The 27,367-nt window shown below is 35.5% G+C and overlaps 1 protein-coding gene across 2 annotated transcripts in view; it reads left to right on the top strand.

Annotated features, from left to right (window-relative positions):
- VPS13C (vacuolar protein sorting 13 homolog C) overlaps window positions 1-27,367 on the top strand; it is a 182,085-nt gene that overhangs the window by 104,317 nt on the left and 50,401 nt on the right. For both annotated transcript variants that reach the window (XM_068552869.1, XM_068552859.1), the window contains exons 42-57: window positions 1,359-1,462; window positions 1,872-2,039; window positions 3,258-3,562; window positions 4,532-4,679; window positions 8,376-8,526; window positions 10,561-10,673; window positions 14,539-14,708; window positions 16,081-16,328; window positions 17,478-17,707; window positions 19,220-19,312; window positions 21,936-22,301; window positions 22,683-22,769; window positions 24,424-24,579; window positions 24,782-25,046; window positions 25,689-25,849; window positions 26,850-26,971. In XM_068552869.1, the coding sequence (XP_068408970.1) occupies window positions 1,359-1,462; window positions 1,872-2,039; window positions 3,258-3,562; window positions 4,532-4,679; window positions 8,376-8,526; window positions 10,561-10,673; window positions 14,539-14,708; window positions 16,081-16,328; window positions 17,478-17,707; window positions 19,220-19,312; window positions 21,936-22,301; window positions 22,683-22,769; window positions 24,424-24,579; window positions 24,782-25,046; window positions 25,689-25,849; window positions 26,850-26,971 (2,887 nt within the window). The remainder of the gene's footprint in view (window positions 1-1,358; window positions 1,463-1,871; window positions 2,040-3,257; window positions 3,563-4,531; window positions 4,680-8,375; window positions 8,527-10,560; window positions 10,674-14,538; window positions 14,709-16,080; window positions 16,329-17,477; window positions 17,708-19,219; window positions 19,313-21,935; window positions 22,302-22,682; window positions 22,770-24,423; window positions 24,580-24,781; window positions 25,047-25,688; window positions 25,850-26,849; window positions 26,972-27,367) is intronic.

The raw sequence follows: 27,367 nt of genomic DNA, 5'->3' as shown, positions 1-27,367 counted from the left end.
CATGAGTTGTCTTTTGGTTTACTTATATTGAAGAGTCTTGCAAACTTTTCAGAGATGTGCTTTGAAATGTTAGAAGTAAATTTGTTATGATTCATGACTGATGTGAGACAGTCCTTATGTTTAAAAAATTTTTCAGAATAAGTCTAAGGCTTAATCTCATATTCTGTTTGCATTTTCAGAATAATGTAACTTTAAACTGAAAAATGAACATCATAACATCTCACTGAGTAAAGAAAATGTCATTATCCTGTTTCCCTTGTCTTTTGTGCTTATATAGCGTCAGGAAAAGAAGTTTCTAAAAGAAATTTTTTAAGCTTTACTCGTCATCAGCCTGATATAAAGATGAGTTCAGATTATACCATGGGTTCTGGAGCCAGCCTGCCAAGGTTCAGACTTTGGCTCTAACACTTACTGGCTGACCTTGAGCAAATTAATTAATGTTTCCGTGCCTGAGTTCCCTCTTCTGTAAAATGGAGATAGTTATAATAATTATTCATGGGATTGTTATGAGGATTAAGTTTACAAATTTACGTGTATTAAGAAAAGTGCCTGGTATGTACATAATAAGCAGTTAACAAGGGGTTAGAAAATCAGTTCCGTTCAACAAATGTTACTGAGTATCTATTTATGCATAGCATAGTAATGATTTAGGTTCATTCTTGGGGCTTAGCTGTAGGCATTCTCTCATTCACTCTGAGGAGTGGTTTTAGAAATCATGCCTTTAGAAATTATGAGAATGACAAACATTTTTTTGGAGAGAAATTTTAAAAGATTGTGTTTTAGATACAGTTTACTGTAGAAAGAATAGTATTTATTCATCAAATTATATTTATGTTTAGTTTTCAGAGTAATAGTTTTCATTATATAATGTTTGTAAAATAACTGTTTAACAAATGTTAGGTGTCATCATAAATGACCAATTCTGATCTTACTAATAATGCACAGGATACTTGTGTTTGGAGACCTGTGATTAATTTTCTTTGACATTTGATTTCTTTTGTTTTAAAATTTCCACAAAGTTTATGTATGAGATGCTTCTAGCACTTAAAGATATTATAATCTTTCTTAGTGTCTCATACATAGAAGTTGTTACCTTTGGGACTTCCCTGGCGGTCCAGTGGTTAAGACTCTGCGCTTCCAGTGCAAGGGGCGCGGGTTCTACCCCTGGTCGGGGAACCAAGATCCCACATTCCCACATGCCACTTGGCGTGGCCAAAAAAAAAAAAAAAGTTGTTACCTTTAATATGTCTAATAGTGAGTGATTTTTATCTATTCTCTATCTTGGTAGTATATTATTGAATTAAAAACCACTAAATTAGTTCACTTGGATTAGGTGAAAAGTGTTGTGTTTCCCACAGGAATGGATGCCTCTATTTCTGTGAGGCCAAAGCAGACCGACATGTTTGCCAGACTTAAGGACATCATAGTTACGAATGTTGATTCGACTTCTATTCACAAAAAGGTAATTAAAAGATACGTTTCTATATTGAAATTTATTTTTGTTTTTTGGGGCTTGAGCTACCTTTAATCATTTGTTCAGTGTATATTTATTATCTGTCATGTGTCAGGCATTTTGTTAGGGAGTAAGCATGAATATGGTCATCATCTGCTTTCACAGTGTATATAGACTAGGTGATTTGTAAAAGTTATTTCTAATCAATTAAGTGATTGATATCTCCATTGATAAAACTTTTTTTATAGATATAGGAAAAAGTTATTGTCAAGTTAAATGTTTTTAACTAATAGTTTGTTGAAGGTTGAATTTAAGTGATGCTTCTTTATATATCAAAGATTCTGTAATAAGGAAACTTATTTATAATACAGTGATACAGCTCTTTTGATATAATAACCAGTTAATTTAATACTTTTAGGCTGTCTCTATTTTGGGAGATGAAGTCTTTAGGTTCCAAATGACTCTTTATCCAGATGCCACAGAAGGAAAGGCCTATGCTGATATGTCTAAAGTAGATGGCAAACTTACTCTCAAAGTGGGTTGTATTCAAATTGTTTATGTTCATAAATTCTTCATGTCTCTTTTGGTAAGTTTATTTTTTAAATATATTTATTTCTCATTGACACCTAAGTATCTTTGCCTATACATCTGAACCTAGGTAGTCAAAATCTTTAATAGGGCTGTGTGGTAAACTCCCAAATGCTGAATAGAATATTACAATTAAGGAAATCCTTTACATGATGGATAACTGAATGAATTTTTGTTATCATTCTTTTGAACCTATGAATAATCATTCTTTAACATTTCCATAGTTATATATTTTGAAAGTACTTTCTGATGTTTTAATTAGGGCTTTTCAGTGTTATTTGTTTTATGAGAGACCCTTAAAAGGTATTTAGTGAAAAGAATCTTTTAAGGAGGTCATCAGGCATTTGAAGGACTAATACTGGAACTTACAGCTTTTGATTATAATTATGATCAACAAGGCCATAAAATTCTTTTAATTATTTATTTCCATGTAAGTGTCATGAGCTGAAGAGTTTAATTTGCCTATGCCTCTTAGCAGGGCTGTTAATCAAAGCTTTTAAGTTATGGATTTCTACCTAAATCATCATGTTTTATTTTTCTGGAAAGTAATTTATTTGGAGGGGGGGTTAGTTTAATAAACTAAATAAACCATTTGCGTTATTAATGGAAGAATATTGCTTCCAATTCTTTTCTCCATTGGGAAAAATCTTTCTCATTTTAGTTGAAATTGAGGTGAAAGGCATCTCACTCTACATAAAGAGTTTTTGACTCTTATTAATGATTGCAAGATTGTAAATACTTCAGCACCTTTGCTCATGTTAGAGTACACTTAAGAAAAGAACCTTTAGAAATAAGCGGGCAAAACCTTAGTTTCTAAAACTAAGGACTAAAACTAATAGACTTTATTCCTATGACCTAGAGGTACAGAATTAAAGCAACTTTGGGAGATGTAAAGAGTTCTCCTTCATCTTTTTATTTAAGTTTGAATTAAGATGACAACATTCGTGAGTACAAGGGATATTTTAAAAAGTATTGTTACCAAAATTTGTCAAAAAACAAATAATTCTGAAATGCATAAAGTGAAAGTTAAAGGATTCTTTCTTCCACTTGTTAATTATCACAGGGTGTATCTTTCTAGACTTTACTCCATGCACACAGTCATAAATAACGTCTCTTTTATATCATCTCTTTTATTTAGTTTTTCTTTCTTAAAGTTTTTCCTTTTAAAAATAAATCCTGTTTTGGAGGAACTCTAAATACCAGTATTTTCCACCAGAACTTCCTCAACAATTTTCAAACCGCCAAAGAAGCTTTGAGCACAGCTACAGTCCAGGCTGCAGAGAGAGCTGCTTCCAGCATGAAAGACTTGGCTGAAAAGAGCTTCCGCCTTTTGATGGATATCAACTTGAAAGCACCAGTTATTCTCATTCCTCAGTCTTCAGTATCACCTAATGCTGTTATAGCAGACCTGGGTTTAATCAAAGTTGAAAACCAATTTAGTGTAGTTTCTGTGGAACAGCATTCTCTTCCCCCAGTCATTGATAAAATGAACATCCAACTCACTCAGCTGAAGCTGTCCAGGTATAAATATATAATCCAATGGCAAATTACTTACTAGAGATAGAATTTTCATAAAACCTTTGCCAGGGGTAAAACACTCTAGTGATTTATAGTTCTTATTCCTTATTTCTTCTAATTATGAAACCTTGACTGTTGGTTTTTGGTTAGTGGTTTATGATGGTGGATCTCATAGAATCTACATTTTGTCTTACTAAATTTATAACGTGTTTTTTTCACTCTATAAAAATTTCCTATTATAAAATTATAGTTTACTCAATAATACTTAATTTAGATTTATTTTTGTTTATTTATTTGCTCTGCACATCGCTATTTTCATTTCTGTACAGAGACAAAGACTTCTTAAAATGTAATAAAATTTAAGATTTATTTCTCATTTCCAAACCTTGTCACATTTAGGAATTCTCAGTAAGATATCTAACGGATTATCAAATCCAAATGGGAAAGTGTTCGCTCTGTTGAAGGACAAGAGTAACTTATTTGGTGGTTCAAATGTTTGTTGACAGGCAGGCTAGATATGACTGTTATAATATGCTTGTTTAACTTCTAGGTTTGGTGAGTTTTTCCCTTTGAGTTTGGAGAAGTACTAATAACATAAACCTAAGGGCTAAGTAGAGTATCACTTTCTTTGTCCTCCAATTTTAGGAGGATGTAACATGTTTGTATGACGTTGGACTAGTTGCTATTAAATATCCTTGTGAAAGATAGTAGATAGTGCGATAGTCATACTTCATGAAATTTGTCTCTTTGAAATCAGCATTACGTAGGCTTTGTTTTACATAGCTCTGCATATAAACTTGAATTATTCTGATGCAGATTGATTTGTGAAAAGAAACATGTTCTAAAAGAACTCTGATAGCAGCCTTTAGTGTTTAGAAAAATGCTACGTGGAAACTGTTACACAATATGATAGTCTTCATTTTAAGATGTAGATTTTAGAAATGTAAAAATAAATTCTTATTTATCTTTCAGAACAATTTTGCAGGCTGGCTTACCACAGCATGACATCGAAATTTTAAAACCAGTCAACATGCTTTTATCCATACAGCGAAATTTAGCAGCATCATGGTATATGAAAATTCCAGGGATGGAGATAAAAGGAAAACTAAAACCTATGCAGGTAAGTATATGTATAAAATACATGAAAATTGCTAGAGAGGCTTTTATCATTGATCACAGTGTAGTTCAAGTGGACATCAGAAGTGATAATACATTTAAAGGGAATGCTTTGTTAACTGAAAATGAAGTTATCCTAGTTTCCCACACTTTTCTTTATTTCACATTAATTGGATATTTGGTAAAACCAAGCAAGAACTCTGAGGTTAAAAGCTATGGAGTCTACAGAAAATATTATTAGTAATTTTAGAAAATTCTATTAAAGTTTTAAGGCAGTTAAATTATAAGACTCTGTAAAGTGATATTTAGATACCACATTCAAAGCACCTTAGTAGTATTTTTAATGTATAGAAGCACTCTTTTATAGAAAAGTAGACATTTTCAGTAGGTGAATATGTTTATTTGGTAAGCATATAAACAGCAATACTTTTTTTTTAAACATCTTTATTGGAATATAATTGCTTTACAATGGTGTGTTAGTTTCTGCTTTATAACAAAGTGAATCAGCTATACATATACATACGTCCCCCTATCTCCTCCCTCTTGTGTCTCCCTCCCACCCTCCCTATCCACCCCCCCTAGGTGGTCACAAAGCACCGAGTAAACAGCAATATTTTTAATACTGTAGTTAGCAGGTCATATGTAGGCTCACAGGAAGAGAAGATACTGGTCGAAGATGGTCATGGAAGTGTAGGAATCTTATGGTTCTTGTGCGCCTGTGTGTGAAACTGTTGAAGCCAAACAGTAGGGGATAGGGAAAGGGAGGGGGTGACTGAACAGAATGTGTGAAAGACAAATAAAAATTTAGTAGTTTATGGTTTTTGATGTGTGTGATTATTTCAGAGTTAGTTCTAAGATTAAACAAGAAGGGTCAAAGGAGCAGAGTCCTACTGGGGAAGATGTTAAAATTGAAGTTTGTTGTAGGAATGAAAGATCCCTATCTGTAGTATGAGTAGATATGATATATGAAGAAGAACATCTGTTCAGGGTATTGATAGAGACTTTTCTATTCTGGAATATGAGACTGTTCTCTTAAATTCTCCCTTGCTAAGATTAGCTCCCAGAACTAATATTTGATCCTTTTCAAATATTAGGAGGTGGTGAAGTTAGCTGTTCTTCAGGCAACTGTGATATCTTGGTTGGTGTCACAAGTGGGAATGAATATACAAAGAAGTCCTAGGGAGTTAAAGTGACATCTGTTATCTAAGGACTGGGGCTTGGAGCAAATAAGAAATCCCTGGTCATTGTCTCTTGCTAAAATATCTCCCCAGTTTCATTTAGGCTGGGAATCAGGCAATTTCCTTGGTGATAGGGACCTAATTTGGGGGACATAGGGTACTCTGATGTTCAGAAGAAAAGATGCTGTGAATGTATCTGTGTGAATTTGTGTTTAGGTACTTGAAAAAGGCCTTTTGGACCACTATATGTGTAGGGGAAGTGTACAAAAGATGGAAGGATTAAAAGGTTTAATGGATCTTAGCAACCAGCAGCATCTTTGTTCTAGCAGCTTCCTGTTGTTGTGCAGCCACTCATGAGATAGATGATATTATTCCTATTTTAAACATTAAGAAACTTGAGTTAGGGACTTCCCTGGTGGCGCAGTGGTTAAGAGTCCGCCTGCCAATGCAGGGGACACGGGTTCGAGCCCTGGTCCGGGAATATCCCACATGCCGCGGAGCAACTAAGTCCGTGCGCCACAACTACTGAGCCTGCGCTCTAGAGCCCAGGAACCACAACTACTGAGCCCACATGCCACAACTACTCAAGCCCGCATGCCTAGAGCCCATGCTCTGCAACAAGAGAAGCCACCGCAATAAACCCTGAGGAGCCCGCACACTGCAACGAAGAGAAAGCCCGCCTGCAGCAACACAGACCCAATGCAGCCAAAAAAAAAATTTATTTTTTAAAAAAATAAATTTATTTAAAAAAAAAAGAAAAGAAACTTGAGTTAAGGAGGCTAAGAAACTTAGCCAGTAGCACAGCTTGAAAGTGGTATTATTGATACAGATCTGCCTGACTCAAAAGCTCTTGCTTTTTTTTTTTTTTTCCTTTTTGCCACATATCCCCTTTTATAAAGGTTGGAGATTAGCAAGATACTCATATCCTGGTCTGTGTTTTGGTTTTTAAAAATTCTTTGTAGATGCATTTGTTATTCTAAAGAGGCATCATCTTGATAAGTTACATGATCTAAGTCTGTGCAGATGCATATGTACTGAGAATAAGAGCTGGGTTGCGGGGCTTCCCTGGTGGCGCAGTGGTTGAGAATCTGCCTGCCAACGCAGGGGACGTGGGTTCGAGCCCTGGTCGGGGAAGATCCCACATGCCGCGGAGCAGCTAAGCCTGTGTGCCACAACTACTGAACCTGCGCTCTAGAGCCTGTGAGCCACAACTACTGAGCCCACATGCCACAACTACTGAAGCCTGCGTGCCTAGAGCCCGTGCTCCGCAACAAGAGAAGCCACCGCAATAAACCCTCAGGAGCCCGCACACTGCAACGAAGAGAAAGCCCGCCCGCAGCGACACAGACCCAATGCAGCCAAAAAAATAAATTTATTTTAAAAAAAAATAAATTTATTAAAAAAAAAAAAAGAAAAGAAACTTGAGTTAAGGAGGCTAAGAAACTTAGCCAGTAGCACAGCTTGAAAGTGGTATTATTGATACAGATCTGCCTGACTCAAAAGCTCTTGCTTTTTTTTTTTTCCTTTTTGCCACATATCCCCTTTTATAAAGGTTGGAGATTAGCAAGATACTCATATCCTGGTCTGTGTTTTGGTTTTTAAAAATTCTTTGTAGATGCATTTGTTATTCTAAAGAGGTATCATCTTGATAAGTTAAATGATCTAAGTCTGTGCAGATGCATATGTACTGAGAATAAGAGCTGCATTGCGGGGCTTCCCTGGTGGCGCAGTGGTTGAGAATCTGCCTGCCAACGCAGGGAACATGGGTTCGAGCCCTGGTCGGGGAAGATCCCACATGCCGCGGAGCAGCTAAGCCTGTGTGCCACAACTACTGAACCTGCGCTCTAGAGCCTGTGAACCGCAACTACTGAAGCCTGTGCACCTGGAGCTGGTGCTCTGCAGCGGGAGAGGCCACTGCAGTGAGAAGCCCACGCATCGTGACGAAGAGTAGCCCCCGCTCACCCCAACTAGGGAAGGCCCGTGCGCAGCAACGAAGACCCAACGCAGCCAAAAATAAATTAATTAAATTAAAAACAAACAAAAAAGAGCTGCATTGCAGGAGAGCATCTTTTTCCTTCTTGGTGGAGACTGGAAACTGAACAGCGTTCTTCCTGTATTGAGTTTGGAGGAGAGTAAATAATGTGGAGGAGAAATCCGGTAGTGGATGAAAAGAGAGAGAAGCAGAATGGAGATGAGGAACTAGGGAGAGGGGAGAGGGACACAGGTCCAGGAACAGGACAAGATAGATAGTAGCAGTTAAGGCAGGAAGAAGGGAGTACCGGAAGTAGGGGCTTGGATATGAGTGGAGGCAGATGCGTGTTTACACACAGGAGTAATGTCTAATACTATAAAATGAAGTACTTTTATCCTGGTATTCATGGTCCCAACTTGCTTTTTTTTTTTTTTTTTTTTTAGTTAGCTGTACAATTAGTTAATTTGAGGGACCATAAATTAAGACATAGATATTATATTTTGCATTTTTTATTACTTTGTATTAACAACAGCCTATTGTTGCTTTCTAGGTTGCTCTCAGTAAAGATGACTTAACAGTTTTAATGAAAATTTTGCTGGAGAATCTTGGAGAAGCTTCTTCACAGCCAAGCCCTACACAGTCTACCCAGGAGGCTATAAGAGTAAGAAAAGACGTTTCCAGTAGACCTGACCACCTCAAAGGTATAAATTGATGGAGATTTTTGCTTTGATTATAGAGAAAAATTAGTGTTAATGCCATATTTATATTTAGTGTTGATTTTAGTTGTCCAGCATAATGTGGTGTGAACTGATCCAGTATTGTATTATTTACTGTGGAAAATCAGCTGGGGCTGCCTTGAAGCTCCCAGGGGAAGGAGATAGGCTCATTGCTCTAAAGGGAGGGCCCACCTCTTATTGCCTGCATGAGGCATATTTGCCCTTTATTTGTGAAAGGTGAATTTGTCCAATTCAAGGGGCACTGAGGTGGTGTACTTTGAGAAAAAGCAAAGTAGGCATGTAGCATAGTAAGGTCCCAGACTAATTGAGAGAAAAGGACCTTGGTGTCATACTCAGATGACTGCTCCATAAAAAAGGAAGGTATTCTTGTTTAGTAACAGCATTACTTATCTGGCTTTATTGGGGAGTGTGATATAGTCAGATACATAAGGGAGTTTCCCAGATTATTAAAATTGAATCTTTCAAAAGCGCTGAACCTTTTAAATTCAGCCGTTTTTAAAAGATAATTTTTCTAAAATATAAGGTTTCTTTTTACTTTCTTGAACAATTATATAGAATAACTTTATAATTGCACCCTTTTCATCATTTAAAATCGTTACATGAATATCATATGTTTTATTTTAGACTGTGAATAGGTTAATATTTCCATGGCTAAAAAGAGATGAAGTGTTCCTTGTCCATGTAATAAATGGCCCCAGACTGCTGTGCTTTTATAATGCTTAGGTCATCAGCTGTTACTTACGACAGCAGTCGGTAAAACCGCCAGTTAATAACGCTGTACCAGCACTGCTTCACCTATAGTTAGGTCTGGTGTGTTTTGAAATCACAAAACAAATGACTAGAGCAGTGTGAAAAATAAGGTTTTTCGTTCAGGATAGTTAAGAGTACTACATGAGTTTAGTGAGGTCAGCATCTTCTCCCAGGTTTAGTTCATGCCACTGTATAGACAAATGCTAGATAAGTAGGCTGTAGCTCTGGTTAGACAGGAACTATGTACACGTGAATAAACTGTAGCAGGCAAGCTTTATGTGATTAACGATCTCATTATGTTCAGCTGTGGTCAATTCGTGTCTGGTTCAGGCTATACAGTTAATGTGGTACTTGGGAAAACTTCTGAGTTCAGATGAAAAAGCTACAAAGATGATGAAGATTGGAATGTAAATTATTTTCAGGAAAGGTAAAGGAAAAAAACCCTAGAGCTTTCCAACTTGGAGAAGCCTTTATCTGGTTAAAGTTATGCAGTGTTTGCTCTTCCAGTAACTTGTACAGTAAGAATAGACTTTCCTATAAATGACCAAAAGAGTAGAATCAATCTCCAAAAGAGATCGCAGAATCACTTTGTAAGAGTGATTGAAAGCAGTATCTATTGTTCTTTGTCTAAAAAGTTTCTGCCTAAAGATGAGGGGAGAGACTGAATTACTTGTCGAAGTCTCTTTCACCTCAGAATTCCGAAGGCTCCCTATCCCAAATTATATTTGAGCTCTCCTCGACTCTGCTTTTGAATTACATTCTCTTCTTCTTGTAAAGGTAATGGATTGGGTGATATAGGTAATTAAAGATAGTGAGACATGAACTACACTAGCAGAGGATCTTTTACTGACTAGCTGTCTGTTGTAGGACAAAGTATTTTACTTTTCTCTACCTCCAATTTCATAATCTCTTGAGAATGGCTTGTAACCAGTTAAGTGAAATGCTTTGATAATTATAAACTATAATGAAGTAGTCTTGCTCTGGATGGACTTTTTAAAAAAAGTTGTCTTGATACTCCTTGCAAGGCCCTCTCTCTTTTTATTTTTAATGTAGATAGTCTGGCTCTGTCACTTAGCCCTGTATTAAATATATATGGAATACATGCCATTTTTGTTAATTGTCTCATAATGATTTAAAGAATCCTTGAAAATATGATATAAATTTAGAATCTTAGTTTTTAAAATATGTATAAAATCATATACATACTTAAAAGCTTTTTAATTTTCATATTTATGTTTGAACCATCAGAACAAGAAGATGGGACAGACTCAAAGCTTTCTTTGGACCAGAATGTCACTCTCCAGTTTGACTTTCACTTTGAATCTCTTTCTATTATACTTTATAACAATGATCCCAGCCAGGTATGTAGTTAATGTCTGCATCTAGGAATACATCTTTAGCTCTTGATATTCAGTTTTAGAATGTTGTCATTTTTTTGATGTGACTTTTCTTCTCACAATTGATGTGTGTATTAAATTCTATTTGGCTTAGAGAATATGCATTGGTCTTGCTCTCTGCTTTCACTTTGTTAGTTTTTTAATTTTTTTTAATTTTTAAAAATATTTAGTTTATTTTTATTTTTGGCTGTGTTGGGTCTTCATTGTGGCATGCAGGATCTTTTTGTTGCAGCACACGGGCTCTTGCAGCGCGTGGGCTTCTCCCTAGTTGTGGTATGCAGGTATTCTCTTCTCTAGTTGTGGCGCACAGGCTCCAGGGCATGTGGGCTCTGTAGTTGTGGAGCGCGGGGTCCGGAGCACGTGGGCTCAGTAGTTTGCGGCACGTGGGCTCTTTCATTGAGGCATGTGGGCTCTTTCGTTGAGGCGTGTGGGCTTAGGTGCACCATGGCATGTGAGATCTTAGTTCCCTGACCAGGGATGGAACCTGCATCCCCTGCATTGGAAGGCAGATTCTTTGCCACTGGCCCACCAGGGAAGTCCCAGTGTTTTTAATCTTACTAGGCCAAGGAAAAGTTCTTACTTTTTTCCAAGTAATATCAGCACTAAAACACTTAAACCTATCTCTAGGAGAAGAATTTTATATATGAGTAATTAATTATATGTACAATTTTATTATGTAGCTAGATATATATGCATATTTAACTAAGGAAAATAATTTAGTAGTGGCTTTGGAACCTTAGAGGATTATTTTTAAATTCATGATTATCCATGATATATAAGCATTAATTATGTTTCTCTTGAATAAATTTTATATGTAGTAGATACATATTAAGGATACTGATGAGTGAATTGAGGAACCAGGGTCTAGTGCCATTATGATTTGAACCACATAATGTGTAATTGATAGTTCAGAAAGCTATTTTTTTATTATATAGGTAGTGTCTTCTAATAAATGTTTTTGATTATATCAATTAATATCTCATATCATAATACTCATACATATAGTACCCATAATATGCACTGATTATAAGTATCTGTTGTTTATGTCCATTTATATGTTTTCTTATGTTTTATATTGTTTTCTAAATGTTATACAATATTCATGTATTGTTATTTTTGGGCCTTGGGCTAGTGTCTGTCATTTGTGCAATGGACTGCCTTAATTTCATTTTTTTTTCAAATTTTATTGAAGTATAGATGATTTACAGTATTGTGTTAATTTCTGCTGTATATCAAAGTGATTCAGTTATACATATATATTCTTTTTTTATATTCCTTTCCTTTATAGTATATCACAGGATATTGAATATAGTTCCTTGTGCTATACAGTAGGACCTTGTTGCTTATCCATCCTGTATACAATAGTTTGCATCTGCTAATCCCAAACTCCCAATCCATCCCTCCCCCTTGACAACCAGAAGTGTGTTCTCTTTATCTATGAGTCTGTTTGTGTTTCGTAGATATATTCATTTGTGTCATACTTTAGATTCCACATATAAGTGATATCACATGGTATTTGTCTTTCTCTTTTTTGACTTACTTTGCTTAGTATGGTAATCTGCAGGTCTATCCATGTTGCTGCAAATGGCATTATTTCATTCCTTTTTATGGCTGAGGAGTATTCCATTGTATACATGTACCACATCTTCTTTATCCATTCATCTGTTGATGGAAATTGAGGTTGTTTCCTTGTCTTGGCTATTGTGAATAGTGCTGCTGTGAACATAGGGGTGCATGTATCTTTTCGAATTATACTTTTGTCTGAATATATGCCCAGGAGTAGGATTGCTGGATCATATTGCAACTCTATTTTTAGTTTTTTGAGGAACATCTATACTGTTTTCCATAGTGGCTGCACCAATTTACATTCCCACCAACAGTGTAGGAGGGTTCCCTTTTCTCCACACCCCCTCCAGCATTTGTTATTTGTAGACATTTTAATGTTGGCCACTGTGACTGGTGTGAGGTGACTGCCTTAATTTCTAATGTTTAATGTTAAAAAAAAGATCAGAAAATGACATAATGGAGAATGAACAGTTAAATGGATTCTTCATTTCAATTAAGGTACTATCATTCTACTGGTTTCTCAGCCTTAGAATCTTGGTGTCTTCTTTTACTTCCTTCTTTGTAGACCTTCTTTATTCATTTAGATAGAGTACTGTCAGTTTTTTCTTTGAGTGAACATTTGTTCTTTCCTGGCAGTTTTCACTGCTGCTTTATTTGAAACTTCTTAGCTCGCACAGTACTGCAGTGGCTTCCTTGTTTGTTGCTCTTTTTCCTTTCATCCATCCTAGACATTGGCACAAGCCAGTTTCTTCAATTAATCTTATGTAGCGGTTTACAACTTCCCATTATACTTAGAAAGCATTCAGTGTTATGTTATGTGAATTTTAACTTATTAAAAAAATTAATTGGCTCCAAATTGTCTACATCAGTAACCATATCACAAACGCTATTATATTGTGATCAGTAGATGTGTCACTGGTCATTTCTATTAATAGTTACAGATCACAAGTTTGTGAATTATTTACATTTTTGTAAATTAAAGGCATTCCAAGTTTTCCAATAATAATTTCATTCTGACCCACTTACACGCATTGTACTCTTTTGAGTGAGAGAATATAGGGAGTTATAACCAGTGTGCCAAGAATTGCCCATCACCAGTACCCTTATATCAATGCCATGGTCTGTAGTGAGCAATTATGACTGAACTGATAATCTTTACTTCCCTGAATTTTTTTTTTTTTTTTTGGTTGGTTGATTGGGTTTTGTTCTTTTAATGTCTCGGCACACCTACAGAATTTGGAGCTATGTATTATGGTGAAATAAAGATTGACGTCCTTTTTCCTTAAAGTTTAAATATTTGGTTTAGGATTTGAGACCACAATTAGACCTCCACATTTCTTTCCAGACATCATTCCCTACCTTTCTTTTATTGGAATATTTAAGCCTGAAATGCCAGTCTGTACCTTGTGCCCTCAGAGCATCTTGAATTGTTTGCTCATGTTTTTTCCCCATCTAGAATCTCTTCTACCACTCGTAGCCTATCTGGTTCCACTCAGTCTCTCAGGCTCAGTTAGTTCTCAACCTTCTTCATGAATTTTTCCCAGCCCACAATGATCTCTTTGACCCTATGAGCTTTTGCTGTTTATATTCTTTACCTAATCACTTAATATCCTTTGTGGAATATGGGAAGATATAAGTCTGAATAAATAAGTGACGATATATCATTTTTTAATTATTTACAACTTACAGCATCTCCTTGGGATGTTCCTTGTAATGTATTTCTATTGTATTTTTTTCAATTAGAGTATAAGCTCACTGAGATCACCTACCATGCCTTATCCTTTCTCATAAAGCCTTTAGTTCTTCTCACAGAGTGTTTTACAGAAGAGCTCATTAAATATTGGGTTGGCCAAAAAGTTCGTTTGGTTTTAAGTAAAAATAAAAGACCTTTTTCATTTTCACCAAGAACTTTATTGAACAGTGTATTCATTAACCAAACGAGCATTTTGGCCAACCCAATATTTGTAAGTTAGCATGATTGATTGACAGTTTCCTGGGTTGTTTTTATTTGCATTGAATTGTAAATTAGAAATTTTTATGTATTAACCCTTGTTGAAGATCAGCACACACACTTATATATTTATTTGTATGTGCATATACAGTCACAAACACGCATATTATTCTTTGTTCCAGTTTTAATGCCCATACTTTAAAAATTTGTGGTATGGATTTGCTTTTAACCTCTGAGTTAAGAAATATGTTTAAAAGTAATTACGTAACACCTGAAGATAATTGATTCTTTTGCTTGAAAAATATACCACAGGAATCCAAACTTTCATTTCATAATGACAGTTTCCGGCTTGGTGAACTCAGACTACATCTTATGGCCTCTTCAGGGAAGATGTTTAAGGATGGCTCAATGAATGTCAATATTAAACTTAAGACATGCACCCTTGATGATCTCAGAGAAGGAATTGAGAGAGCAACATCAAGGTTTGTCATCTCTGAATTTGCCGCACATTATATAAGGTTGACATTGTACTTGGCATTGCTACCAGGCATTGATTTCTCAGCTTAAGATTGTCAGAAGGGGTCTTTTGATCATCCTTTTGGGGATTCTGTTCCTTGGGATTATCAAAAGAGGTCTTTGGTCATATTTCAGTTTGAAGTGCATCAAGAAGTAGTGCTAATTTCAGGTTCAGTTGCTTTAAATTTTGAATAAAGGGAAGTTTAATAATAAAATAGAGTATTGTCTTAAAAGTGGGAACTAAGAAACTGTAAGAATTTTAATAGTTAAATCCACATGGGGTGGTTCATTGGTGATATATTTTTCTAAATTGTTCACAGTAGGCAGAATCTTCTTTTCAAAAAAGCCTTAAAGTTATAGATCTTTCTTTTGTTTTATTTTGTCTATATATTTTAAAACAGTTTTGTGAAATTTCTTTAAAAGTTTTAGTAGATCAACTATACTTTAAAAAGACCCTACAGGATTAAAAAAGAAAAAAAAATGGAATCCCTAATTTTTACATTATCAACTCATTTTTGAAAGATTAATTTATATCACCCTACTATAAAGTGAGAAACATGCAACTTCAATAGCCTAATTATATTTCTATTCCTTTCCCAAATAATGAGATGCATAATATTTTTGTCCTTGTTGTTTTTTGGAGAAAAACTATTCTGTTGTTTGAAGTTGGACCCTTTGAATATGTATTGAATACTTGTGAGCCCTTTGTTTTTCTAAGAGATGAATAAATGAGGAAAGAGTGCTATCGTGCAACCAGCTTTTCTGAGTTGCAAATTTCATGTCTTGGGGTAGCAGTCTAGGCAAGGGTGATAAAGGCCGTCCTTCTGTTTCATAGCGTGCTCTTTGCAGTGCACATGAGGATGTGTGGGAATTATTATATCATTGCAGACGCTTGATGAACGCTGCCTGATTTGAATCACATTAAATAATTTGGGAGTCAATTGTATAGGATGATCTTTGGAGACAAATTCTTTCAGGGAGGTTTTATTTTGTAAAATAATATAAAGAGGTTGTCTTTTAAATTTTGTGGCACCACATTAATGTGTTTTGTCAATTGCCAAACTTCCTTTCAGCAGTCATTGATTTGTTTTTCTAGTATTGCATTATAATTATAAAGTATTCTATAATTACTTATTATCATGAACCTTGCCGTGGAGATTAGGAGACCATGTCTTGGTTGCTGATTAGCTAATTAGACTCAAGTTAACACTGATCTGTTTTCTATTCACAGATTGGAAACTGAAAGGTGAAAGAAAAATGATTAAAATGTATAGGAAATTTTTCGTCTTTTTAATTCTTTTAGCGGAAATAAAATAATGAATGTATATATTTTTTCAGAATGATTGATAAGAAGAATGGCCAAGATAACAACAGTTCTATGATTGACATAAGTTACACACAAGACAAGAATGGAAGTCATATTGATGCTGTTCTTGACAAGCTGTATGTTTGTGCCAGTGTGGAATTTCTGATGACTGTGGCAGATTTCTTTATCAAAGCTGTACCTCAGAGTCCAGAAAATATGGCTAAAGAATCACAGATTCCACTGCGACAGACTGCCTTAGCAAAAATCAAGATGGAGAAAGGTTAGCAGAATTTATCTGTCAACTTGTATATTTTACCAAAATTACAAACTGGAAAAAAGAGAAATGGAGAATTTAAGAATGTAAAATTACTCTTTCAAATTTAAATGCATTCAGCAGAAAAACCTTAGTAAGCATAGATTTTTTTAAGAGAGAGGTGGAGTAAAAATATGTATCGGATCAGGCACCAGGAAACCTCTGCTCTGGTTCCAACTCTGCCATTAACATTTCTTTACCCATCCAGAAATACAGCCTGTTTTATAAAAAGGGAATCTTTTATTCAAAGAAAATATTTGGAAGAATTAAATCATATTGAAGAGCAATTAAACAGCTGAAAGCAGAGGGTGGGAGTATTGGAGGACCCTACATGGCACCCCTGGACATCACCTTAGATTCCTTAAGGTTAGCAGAGGGTTTGCGCAGGTCTGGTCTCCGTGTATGCTGATGCCACTCCCTGACCCATAAACCATTTATTCCAGCATTGCAAAGTAGATCAGTGATTTCCTCTGTTAAATTGTGATTGTCTAAGGTCAGGCATTTTTCTCTCTAATGTGTAACTCAGCAAGATTGGAAAACTGCCGTTTACTGGCAAGGTCAGAATTTTATTTTTCCATTTACCTTTCTTAAACAGTAATCATGTGATATCTCTATTCATATATGCATGTAATGTATTTTTACTATAGATTGTATGACACTAACTGTAGACTTGAGGGTGAAATCAAGGCAGACAAGTAATAATGGCCTGTGTACTTATAAGAGTCTCCTGTCCTCTTCCTGATACTCCCCTCGCCTGTTTTCCCTTCCTTGCTCCTGCAGCATAACATAGGACACGCTCAGACGTGTACACACATGCATCGCATATATGCGTTAATTCTGACAAAAGGAACTTCAAAACAAGATGATTTCTGCTAGGTCAGAGTGGGAATGATCTTCTTAACAACAGGGGTCAAGATTGCATTATCCCACGTAATCAGCATTTGTTAATAATCATTTATCGTTAGTCTTTACCGATCAGTTATTAATATTGTTACTTTCACCATATCCATAATAGCAGGATATTAGAAGCAACTTAGCAACTTACAGATAACATGTACCCAAGTGACAAGGTTTACGTTGCTAGAACTTTTATGGTTCCTATTTTTGTTTCTTCAGATGACTCTGTGAGACCAAATATGACTTTAAATGCCAAGATCACAGACCCAGAAGTGGTGTTTGTTGCCAACCTGACAAAGGCTGATGCCCCTGCTCTGACAGCCTCATTCCGGTGTAACCTCTGTCTATCGACATCCAAACTCGAGCAGATAATGAAAGCGTCCGTGAGAGATCTTAAAGTGCTTGCTTGCCCTTTTCTCAGAGAAAAGAGAGGAGAAAACATTACCACAGTAAGAATTACCTTATATTCTAAGCTTGGATTGAAGGATGGCAGAAATGGTTCATTCATAGAATCCCAGAACGTGAGAGCTCTGTAGGACTTCAGAGAGTATTTACTCCAGCTTGAGATTTTACAGATAAGGATGTTGCATTCCAGAGATGTTAAATGATTTAGCCATGTCTGTAGTGATAGAACTATAGACTATCTCCAGACTCATTTTCATTATACCGTCTTTTGCTGAACAGTATTTGAACTTTAGTACAAATCAACATTCCTTTTCAGCTGTTGGCTTTTGTTCACCACAGTATATCCAATGAGTGAGTGGATGAATGAACCAAAAAATTCATCAGAGTCATGTGCCCAAAAGAGATTATGTTTTGCTTTATTACAAATTAACTTCAATTGTGCTTTCACATTATAGTTGAAAAATATGGTTTTAGTTAATTAAATTAATTACTGTACCAAATGTTTTTTAATGTTAAATTGATAATTTTATGTTAAAGAGCATCATTATATAATGTGACTCATTTGCAGTGTTATTTTAAATTTTAAAAAATTCGTGGACAAAGTGACTTGCATAAGGAAGTGCAGTGCTAAGCTTAATCTATACTGTATCATGAAACATTCTTTAGCAGGATCATCATCTTTTTTTTTTTTTGGTTGCACCGGGTCTTAGTTGTGGCAGGCAGGCTCCTTAGTTGTGGCAGGCATGTGGGATCTAGTTCCCTGAGCAGGGTCCCCCTGCGTTGGGAGTGCAGAGTCCTATCCACTGCGCCACAAGGGAAGTCCCAGGATCATCTTTTGACATGTCACAGAAAGCTTATATTAATCATTCTATTTAAAGCTCATCCTACTTTTTTAAAAATGAAAGTTATGCATACTAATTCCTCCATTCAGTTCAGATGCATTCTATTTGTTTCTTTAATGATATTTAATAGCCTTCATGGTTTTAATAAATCGTCAAGTTTGAAGATTTGAAATCTATTCTAATAAGGACCTTACAGGAAATTCAAGACTGACCTGTTGGTAATCATCTGGAAACTGTTCATTTACCTACCTTACTATAGTCTTTTTTTAAAAGGTGTTAACAGAACTATTTGTTTAGAATAACATTTTCAAGTGATTTAGTGGTCATAAAAATTATAATGAAATACATTTCCATTTCCTCATTTACCTCTTCGCAAATGTAAGACCTTACCATAGTCCTTAGCTCATTTTTGTAGCTATCTTAAAAGTGTATTTTACATAGGGCATCATTTAAAACACATTTTAGCAAAAGGAAACATTTTAAACTTCTAATAGTAAATGTGCATTACTACTTAAGAATTTGGCATAAAGGAATTCATCAGAACTGCTTAAACTCCTTTACAATGGTCATAGACTTGTCTTAGTTTGGAGGAGCCCTCACAAGAGATTCTCAGCTAATTTAATTTGCCTTTTTGCTTTTAGTTGTAGACTATAGTTAAAGATCTCAAATTAAGTAAGACATGTTCATAAGTAAATTTCATTTATTTGTTTCTAGGTCTTACAGCCCTGTTCTCTGTTTATGAAAAAATGTACATGGGCTTCAGGAAAAGAAGATATAAATATTGAAGTTGAAGAATTTATAATTAAGGTTAGTGCCTGTCATATTATTTGGGTGAAAATCAATTCTTTTTTTTTAAATTAATTAATTTATTTATTTTTGGCTGCGTTGGGCCTTCGTTGCTGCACACAGGCTTTCTCTAGTTGCGGCTAGCGGGGGATACTCTTTGTTGCGGTGCACAGGCTTCTCATTGCGGTGGCTTCTCTTGTTGCAGAGCACGGGCTCTAGGCGCGCGGGCTTCAGTAGTTGTGGCACACGGGCTCAGTAGTGACTCACAGGCTCTAGAGCGCCGGCTCAGCAGTTGTGGCACATGGGCTTAGTTGCTCTGCAGCATGTGGGATCTTCCTGGACCAGGACTCGAACCTGTGTCCCCTGCATTGGCAGGCGGATTCTTAACCACTGCGCCACCAGGGAAGCCCCACAATCAATTCTTATTTTTCTTATCTTTTGATGACTCTCACATCTAGAGCATTATGCTAGTCACATATTTAGTAATCAATAAAAACCTCATATTAAAATACATTTTTCTTTAATGCAAATGTTTGTTTCTATTTTCTTTGAAACAGTGCAGGTGACTCTTGAGTAACGCGGGGATTAGCAGTGCTTTAACTTTACAGTCAGACCTCAGTATATGCGGTTCCTCAGAATCTGCATTCCTCCATGTCTGAGGTTCTACATCTGCAGATTCAAACAACTGTGGCTCATGTAGTACCATAGTATTTACTACTGAAAAAAATCCACACATAAGTGAACCCCCGCAGTTCAAATCCATGTTGCTCAGGGTGAACCGCACTTTTAAATATATACAAATGATCAGGATAGTTTTTATCTATTATATTTGTGTGTGTGTTGGAGATTGGGTTTGGGTGGGGAGAGCAGAGATGAAGTGGGAGGAGAAGGAAAGGAAGGATAGAAAAATGAAGTTGCTCTTATTTTATTTGCAATGTTATTTTTAGGCTTTTATTTGAGGTGTAGTTTGGTTGAATTTAATAATTATGTGATTAAATGTTTTATTTGTCTTATAAAATATTTATAATGACAGATGTATGCCAGAAATAAATTATTAGAATTTTTTTTATCTCTTACATTTGTAGTATTGAAAAAGCAATCTGCTCTCCAATGTACTTTTCTCTCAATATTTTAAATTACTAGTTTGTCTTAGATGGTATTTTGTTAACAGATTTACTTTTCTACAGACTTAAAATGCTAAATGGGGAGAAAACTTGGATTTGCATGCATTTTTGTCTGCGACACTGGGTTAAAGTGCTGAGGGATTGTTTTTCCATGTCTTTGTGTATCACTTTACTTATTTATTGAGCACGCATTTTTTGAGCCTTTACTGTGTATGAAGAATGTCCTGTACAAGGCATTGGGGGTACCTGGTCCCTACATTCAAAAAACTTAGTGACGTATGTGAGAGAAAGAAGTAAATGAGTGATTACTCTCAGCTTTCAGTGCTAGAGGCATGCATGAGGTGCTCTTGGGGGTGCAGGCAGGAGCCTCCAGCTCAGACTAGGACATCAGGGAAAGCTGTCTGGAAGTGGGGCTACTTGAACTGAGCTTTGAACATCTGAGCGTGGTTAGATGGAGAGAGAGGGAAAGGGTTACCTAGACAGAACCAACAATATGCATAAAGGCAAAGGCTTGAAAAATCCTTTAAGGACTTGGAGGGGTGATCCCATGTGGATGGGGAGAATGGTGTGGTGGAGTCGTAGGACTGAGAACACTAATTATAGGTGACATTAATAAGGCAATGAAGAAAAGGATTCAGGTGACAGGTAAGTTTGGGAAGTACTGCATACTCGCTCCTTCTTTTGGTGATGTAATCATATCTCCTTAGCATATTAAACAAGTAAGGGTTGTGAGAAGTGAACAGTAAAGGAATCCACTTAATTTCTTTAACCCAGTATTGCTCAAACTTTGGGAAACCATGGGTAGCTTGACTGATTAGGCATCAGGTCACAAAGAAGTTCGTGTCCTGAGCTAAAGAGAGTTTTAATCTTACCCTGAAAGTTATGGGGAGTTGTTGAAGATTTTAAACATAGGAATGACATGCTCAGATTTGGGTTTTAGGAAAATCATGTGGTGGGTGGGCTGAGATGGTGCTGACAGGACATGGAAGACATCATCGTTGCTAAGAACTAAGGCACAGTAATTGGAATGAAGAGGTGAGCAAAGATACTATCCAAAGATAATAGGAGGTGGAATTTTCAGATCTTAGGGTGAAAGGGAGTCCATGGTGATTCTCAGGTTTCCTATGTCGGTAAGACAAATGAAAACCATGTGTGTATATCTTGATGAGGATCACATACTTCGGTTTAGTTAATGCAGCTGGTTGAAAAATGAAAAATTCAGTTATACTTCTACATTTTTCTGTTCACATAACACTGTTTCACTCTGAATTAACTGATTTAACTTTAGGTTTCGACAGTTGACGTGCACATTAGTCACTTAATTCTAGAATAACCTGGGCAGAAATCACTGTTTTGAGGTTAGTTGACTTGACACATGATTTTGTGTGTTCTCTTTTGTTTTCCTCAGTTATTAATTTAATATATTTAAATTTTTAGTTACTTTAAATTTTTTGTGTTATGTATTCTTCTCATCTGGGAAAGAATTTATTCTAAATTTTTTTCTCCTTTCTTTTTTAAAGATTTCACCCATAATTCTTAATACTGTGATGACAATAATGGCTGCTCTGTCTCCAAAGACAAAAGAAGATGAATCCAAAGATATATCTAAGGAAACGGAACATCTTTGGGGTGTCAAATCTATTAGTGATTATAACTCTTGGTTTCTTGGTGTTGACATGGCCACAGAAATAACAGAAAATTTCAGAGACATTGAAAATCCAGTGATAGAGGAAAATTGTGCTGTTGTTGTCCAATCAGTTCAAGTTACCTTAGAATGTGGCCTTGGGCATCGAACTGTACCTCTATTATTGGCAGAGTCTAAGTTTTCAGGAAACGTTAAAAATTGGACTTCCCTAATGGCTGCTTCTGCTGACATGACACTAGAGGTATGACCACATGAATTATTACCCACCTTCAGAGGCAACTTCCTGAAAAGTGCAATTGAGGAATTAAGAAGTGAGCTTTTTTGTGTGCATGACCATAGCAAGTATATATATGAATAGATAATATATTTTAACATTTAATTTATTCATGTGTAGTATGATTTATTTGGTCATTACTTTTTAAAGGTTCTTTTGCTAAATAATTGGTTTATGGAGCAAAGTAAGAGTAAAATAAAATGCACCCTCCTTATAAATATCCTTTGTGTCCTTAGGTGTGTTGTTAAAATGGTTATTGGCATATAACATTACTTAATATTTTTTCCTACTGGTTATAGATATATGTAGTTAACGTTTAAAGACTCTCATAATTCTGTGCCTTTCCAGGTTCATTATTACAATGAGACCCATGCTGTATGGGAGCCACTGATTGAGAGAGTGGAGGGGAAGAGACCATGGAATTTAAGGCTTGCTGTAAGGAAATCATAATAAAATAATATAATTGTGTACATTCATTTATATATATATATTTTAGTTCAGAGATTCTCAAGATGTAGTCCAGGATCCTTGAGGCCCTTTTAGAGGATCATGGGATCAAGATTCTTTTCATAATAATATTCAGACATTATATATCATTTTCATTCTCATTCTCTCATGAGCATACAGTGGAATTTTCCAGAGACTATGCAATTTTGCAGCAGATTGAATACAAAATTAGAAATGAGTCCGCCTGTCTTCTCTTAAGGCTTGCACTAAAGAGACCTGTAAATACTCCTCTTCTCACTATGTATTTTTAATGGTTATTTTTCATTAAAATATTATTTATGTTAACATGTAATTGTTGGCTTTAAATGAATATTTAAAATTTTCTCAGTTTTAGTTTCTCATAGAGTACATACTGATAGATAATAACCCACATAAATGAAGCTCCTTGGGATCCTCAGTCATTTTAAGAGACCAAAAAATCCAAGAACTGCTATTCTGGTTCATGAATTCTTTGTGTCAGCTCTTTGTGATGCTTCTTGAGAACACTGCAGAGTCCTAGATACTGAAACACATCTCCCTAGATTAACAGGAACACAAGTTTTATACCCTTCACAAATTATCACAGCACACTTCTCTGGGGCAACTTGACCCAAGTGTGGGGCATTGAAATTGACTTAGCAGATTCTTTTTTTTAAGCTACTCTGGACATCTTTAAATCATTTACCTAATGGATTTTTTTAAAAATTAATCTAGTTATTTATTTTTGGGTGTGTTGGGTCTTCATTTCTGTGCGAGGGCCCTCTCCAGCTGCGGCGAGCGGGGGCCTCTCTTCATCGCGGTGCGCGGGCCTCTCACTGTCGCGGCCTCTCTTGTTGCGGAGCACAGGCTCCAGACGCGCAGGCTCAGTAGTTGTGGCTCACGGGCCCAGTTGCTCCGTGGCATGTGGGATCTTCCCAGACCGGGGCTCGAACCCGTGTCCCCTGCATTGGCAGGCAGATTCTCAACCACTGCGCCACCAGGGAAGCCCGCAGATTCTTACTTTAAAGATGAACAGTCACTTAACCTGTGTCCTAATTTCCTCTCAGTAAAGTAGAAGTAATATTTCTGACCTGCCTCTCTTTGGAGTAGGCAGGCTAACAAAGAATGTTTTACAAGACTTTTGAAATGCCTTTAGAACGAAAACTATGATGGAATCTGATGGCTGGTTGAAAGCTTATCATATTACTTATTTATAGGTGTTACTGCTAAAAAGTAGAAGGAATACCAGATGTTACTTCCAGTAAGGATCAGTTTAGACTTCAGGGTCCTCTTAAAGTGCTCATCAACATAAAATGACCAATTAGGTGACACTGGGTAAATAGCTTTCTCTGGTGAATGCACGAAAGACAAATATTGTAACTCACTTGGAGTCCTTCCATGGCGCAATTCTAAACATTTCCCTATGCGTGGACTACACACTGAAAGAAAGAATGCTGACCTGCGCTAAGTCAAGGTGAAGCACTGAATATTTTTGAAAATGAGACTTTTGAGGAGCCTTAATATAAAGTGACAGGGTTAGGAGAATTTAACCTTGATTCTATCGAGAGTATTTTAATTTTATTATTCATTGGCTAATAAAATTGCTATGTGTTTATCCTCGTAGGTAAAGAAGAATCCAGTCCAGGATAAAAGTTTGATGCCAGGAGATTATTTTATTCTACTTCCTGAGCCAGAAACAGAAGTTGATATTTCTTCAGGAGATACAATGAATATAACAATATCCAAAAGCTGTCTTAATGTTTTCAGCAATTTAGCAAAAGTATGTTTGGTTCTTGCTTGGACTATTTCATAGTTTGGTTCTTGTTTGGACTATTTCAAATGGAATTTTAAATGGAAACGTATGCATTATTTTTGTTTGTCATCAACATTCATTTCTAAAAAATGTGTAGTCGAAATTTAGTTTTTGAAAAAAAAATTTGAATTTTGCAAAAATTTTATTGTGTTGTTGTGTTCCTTTTCAGGGTTTTTCAGAGGGCACTGCTTCTACTTTTGACTACTCTTTAAAAGACAGGGCACCTTTTACAGTAACAAATTCTGTAGGTGTTCCCATTAAGGTGCAGCCCAATCATAATCTCAGAGTGATGGGCTCCCTTGAGAAAAGTGATGTGTGTGATGTTGATGCCGGTCAGAAATTGGAATTGGAATATGCCAGCATGGAACCTTCATGTCAAGGGAAACTATCTACACTGAGCCGTCAGGAGAGCTCCCTCTTCTCTCTGACCTTCGGTATGCTATATTTATGCTATTTTTAAGGGTATCTTTGGAATTACTGGTGTCAGCTTATTTTTGATAAAATATGGAAAAATATTTGCTGCAGATACCCTTGAGAGACAACATTTCTAAAGGCTTGAAACAAATAGTTGATAAACTTTTGTTTTCTTCCTCTAAACTTGAGAAAATTAAACTTGACTAATTTAAGAATTACCTTAGAAAACTAGATTATTTCTATGTGCTTAAATAGTACAGTATGTAGTACGCTTCAGAAGGGACTGGAGTTCAGTGAGGAGAGAAAATAACTATATTCAGAAGTCTTAAAATGTTGACAGTAGTTAATCACCATTCCAAAAAAAAAAGCGATTTTTATTGTTATATAGTTGAGAAAATAAGGAACAAGTTGGATTTTGTTTGTTTTAATACATTTAAAACCCCAAGAGAAATTGTTTGGGTTCAAAGAATTTTATAATAATAACTAGTTTCCTTTCTTTGTTATTAGCTCCTGTGTCTTAGAAAAGAATTTTGTGTAGTCTACATTTCTAGTCATGAGGAAGAATACTCTTGTCATTATTTTGAGTTGCTGCTCCTGATCTGTCGTATAAAAATTTAGGTAAATTAGTATTTGGAATGCTTCTCACTTATGCTCTGACTTAGCACCTCATGGATATACAGAAGTTACAAAAGTCCCTGTTGCCAGACCTGGACGGCGATTGTATAATGTATGGAATCCCAATGCCAGTCATTCTGACTCACTCGTGGTACAAATTGATGCAACTGAAGGGAACAAAGTAATTACCCTTCGTTCTCCTCTGCAGGTAATGCATTAAAGTGAATTGTGTTCCTTTAAGTATATCAAGAAATATTAAATCATTTGGCTGAATATAGGAATGTAATAAAACTTCATTAGGTCAGTACTGATTGTTCAGAAATAAATAATAGTTTGAACTGGGTATTTCCTGTCCAACTTACTTTTGTAATATTCTTCATTTTAGATGTCTCATGAAATGCTGTTGTTAATTTAAAGCCCATTTTTGTTGTCTCCTGGGTTTAAAATTAATGAAACTTTTTGTCTATTCCTTTAAAGATTCAGAACTGAGGAATATTGCAGTAATAGCTGGTTGTCAAATAGGATAACATTCCATTCTCTTTGTATTGTATTTTTCAACTATGTATGAAGGAATATTGAAATGGTCTCCCCAGAAAAAAATTTTAGCATATTAATCTGTATAAATATTTTTTTCTACCTTTAAGGCTTTATCGACTTTTCTTTTTCTCTGCATTATTACAGATTTCAGCATATGGTCAGCAGAAGAATATTTCTTCCTACCTGTAACATCAGATAAAAATGAAAGGATTTCCAATTTTGGTCATTGTCTCTCAGTTTACTATTAGCTCCAACCTATATTACACTGTAGTTAAGGAAGGATTGTACTGTATTTATTTACCTCATGTTTCCTTTACTATCCTTTTCTGTTTAGTTGTATGGTGCATTGAGAAAAGGTTGTAATGAGGAAAATATTATGGCTGAAATCCTCAAAGATTAATATGTATTTGAAAGATAATAATACACACTAAAAAAATCAGTCTGGAATATATGAACATGTGAATATCCTAATAATTTTTAACTTCCATTTAAGCATCAAGTTTCATATATATAGCTCCTTAAATATCTTAAAACTTTTCAATTACCATAAAAATATCTTCCAATATTGGGCTTGAAATTTTTTAGATCTGAAAGTGATTGTGTGTGGCTCACATTTTTCTTTTGAACGTCTGCATCTTTTTAAACAACTTGTATGTTTTTTTGTCCAACAGATTAAAAACCATTTCTCTATTGCTTTCATCATCTATAAATATGTTAAGAATGTGAAGTTATTGGAGCGCATTGGAGTAGCCAGACCTGAAGAGGAGTTCCATGTTCCTTTAGATTCATATAGGTAGATACTTCCTTGAATATGTTGATATAAAAGGTTCATAATATATATTTTAAATTCTGTGAATTAGGATCTTTATTCTAGAATAAAGTAAAATATCTGTATTCTACATAATAATAATTCTTATTATCTAAAGATCTGTAAAAGCCAGTTTTGAGACATATAGAGAAATACATTTATATTGTTGAATTTACCAGATGAAATTTCCTGTTGTATACTTGATGTTTTAGAATTTTCTGAGACTTATTTTTATTAGATTGCCTTTGTATTTGAAATTACTTTTTTTTTTAAGTTGCCATTTTTTACAGAGTATTTTTTCCCACAAGGTGCCTCCATGAGTCAGCTGTGTGACTTTGGGCAAGTTTCTTAAACTTTCTTAGCCTTGTTTTTCTCATCTGT

Source organism: Eschrichtius robustus, chromosome 1, assembly GCF_028021215.1.
Source record: "Eschrichtius robustus isolate mEscRob2 chromosome 1, mEscRob2.pri, whole genome shotgun sequence".
NCBI lineage: Eukaryota > Metazoa > Chordata > Mammalia > Artiodactyla > Eschrichtiidae > Eschrichtius > Eschrichtius robustus.
This window is presented reverse-complemented; position numbering and strand designations above follow the sequence as displayed.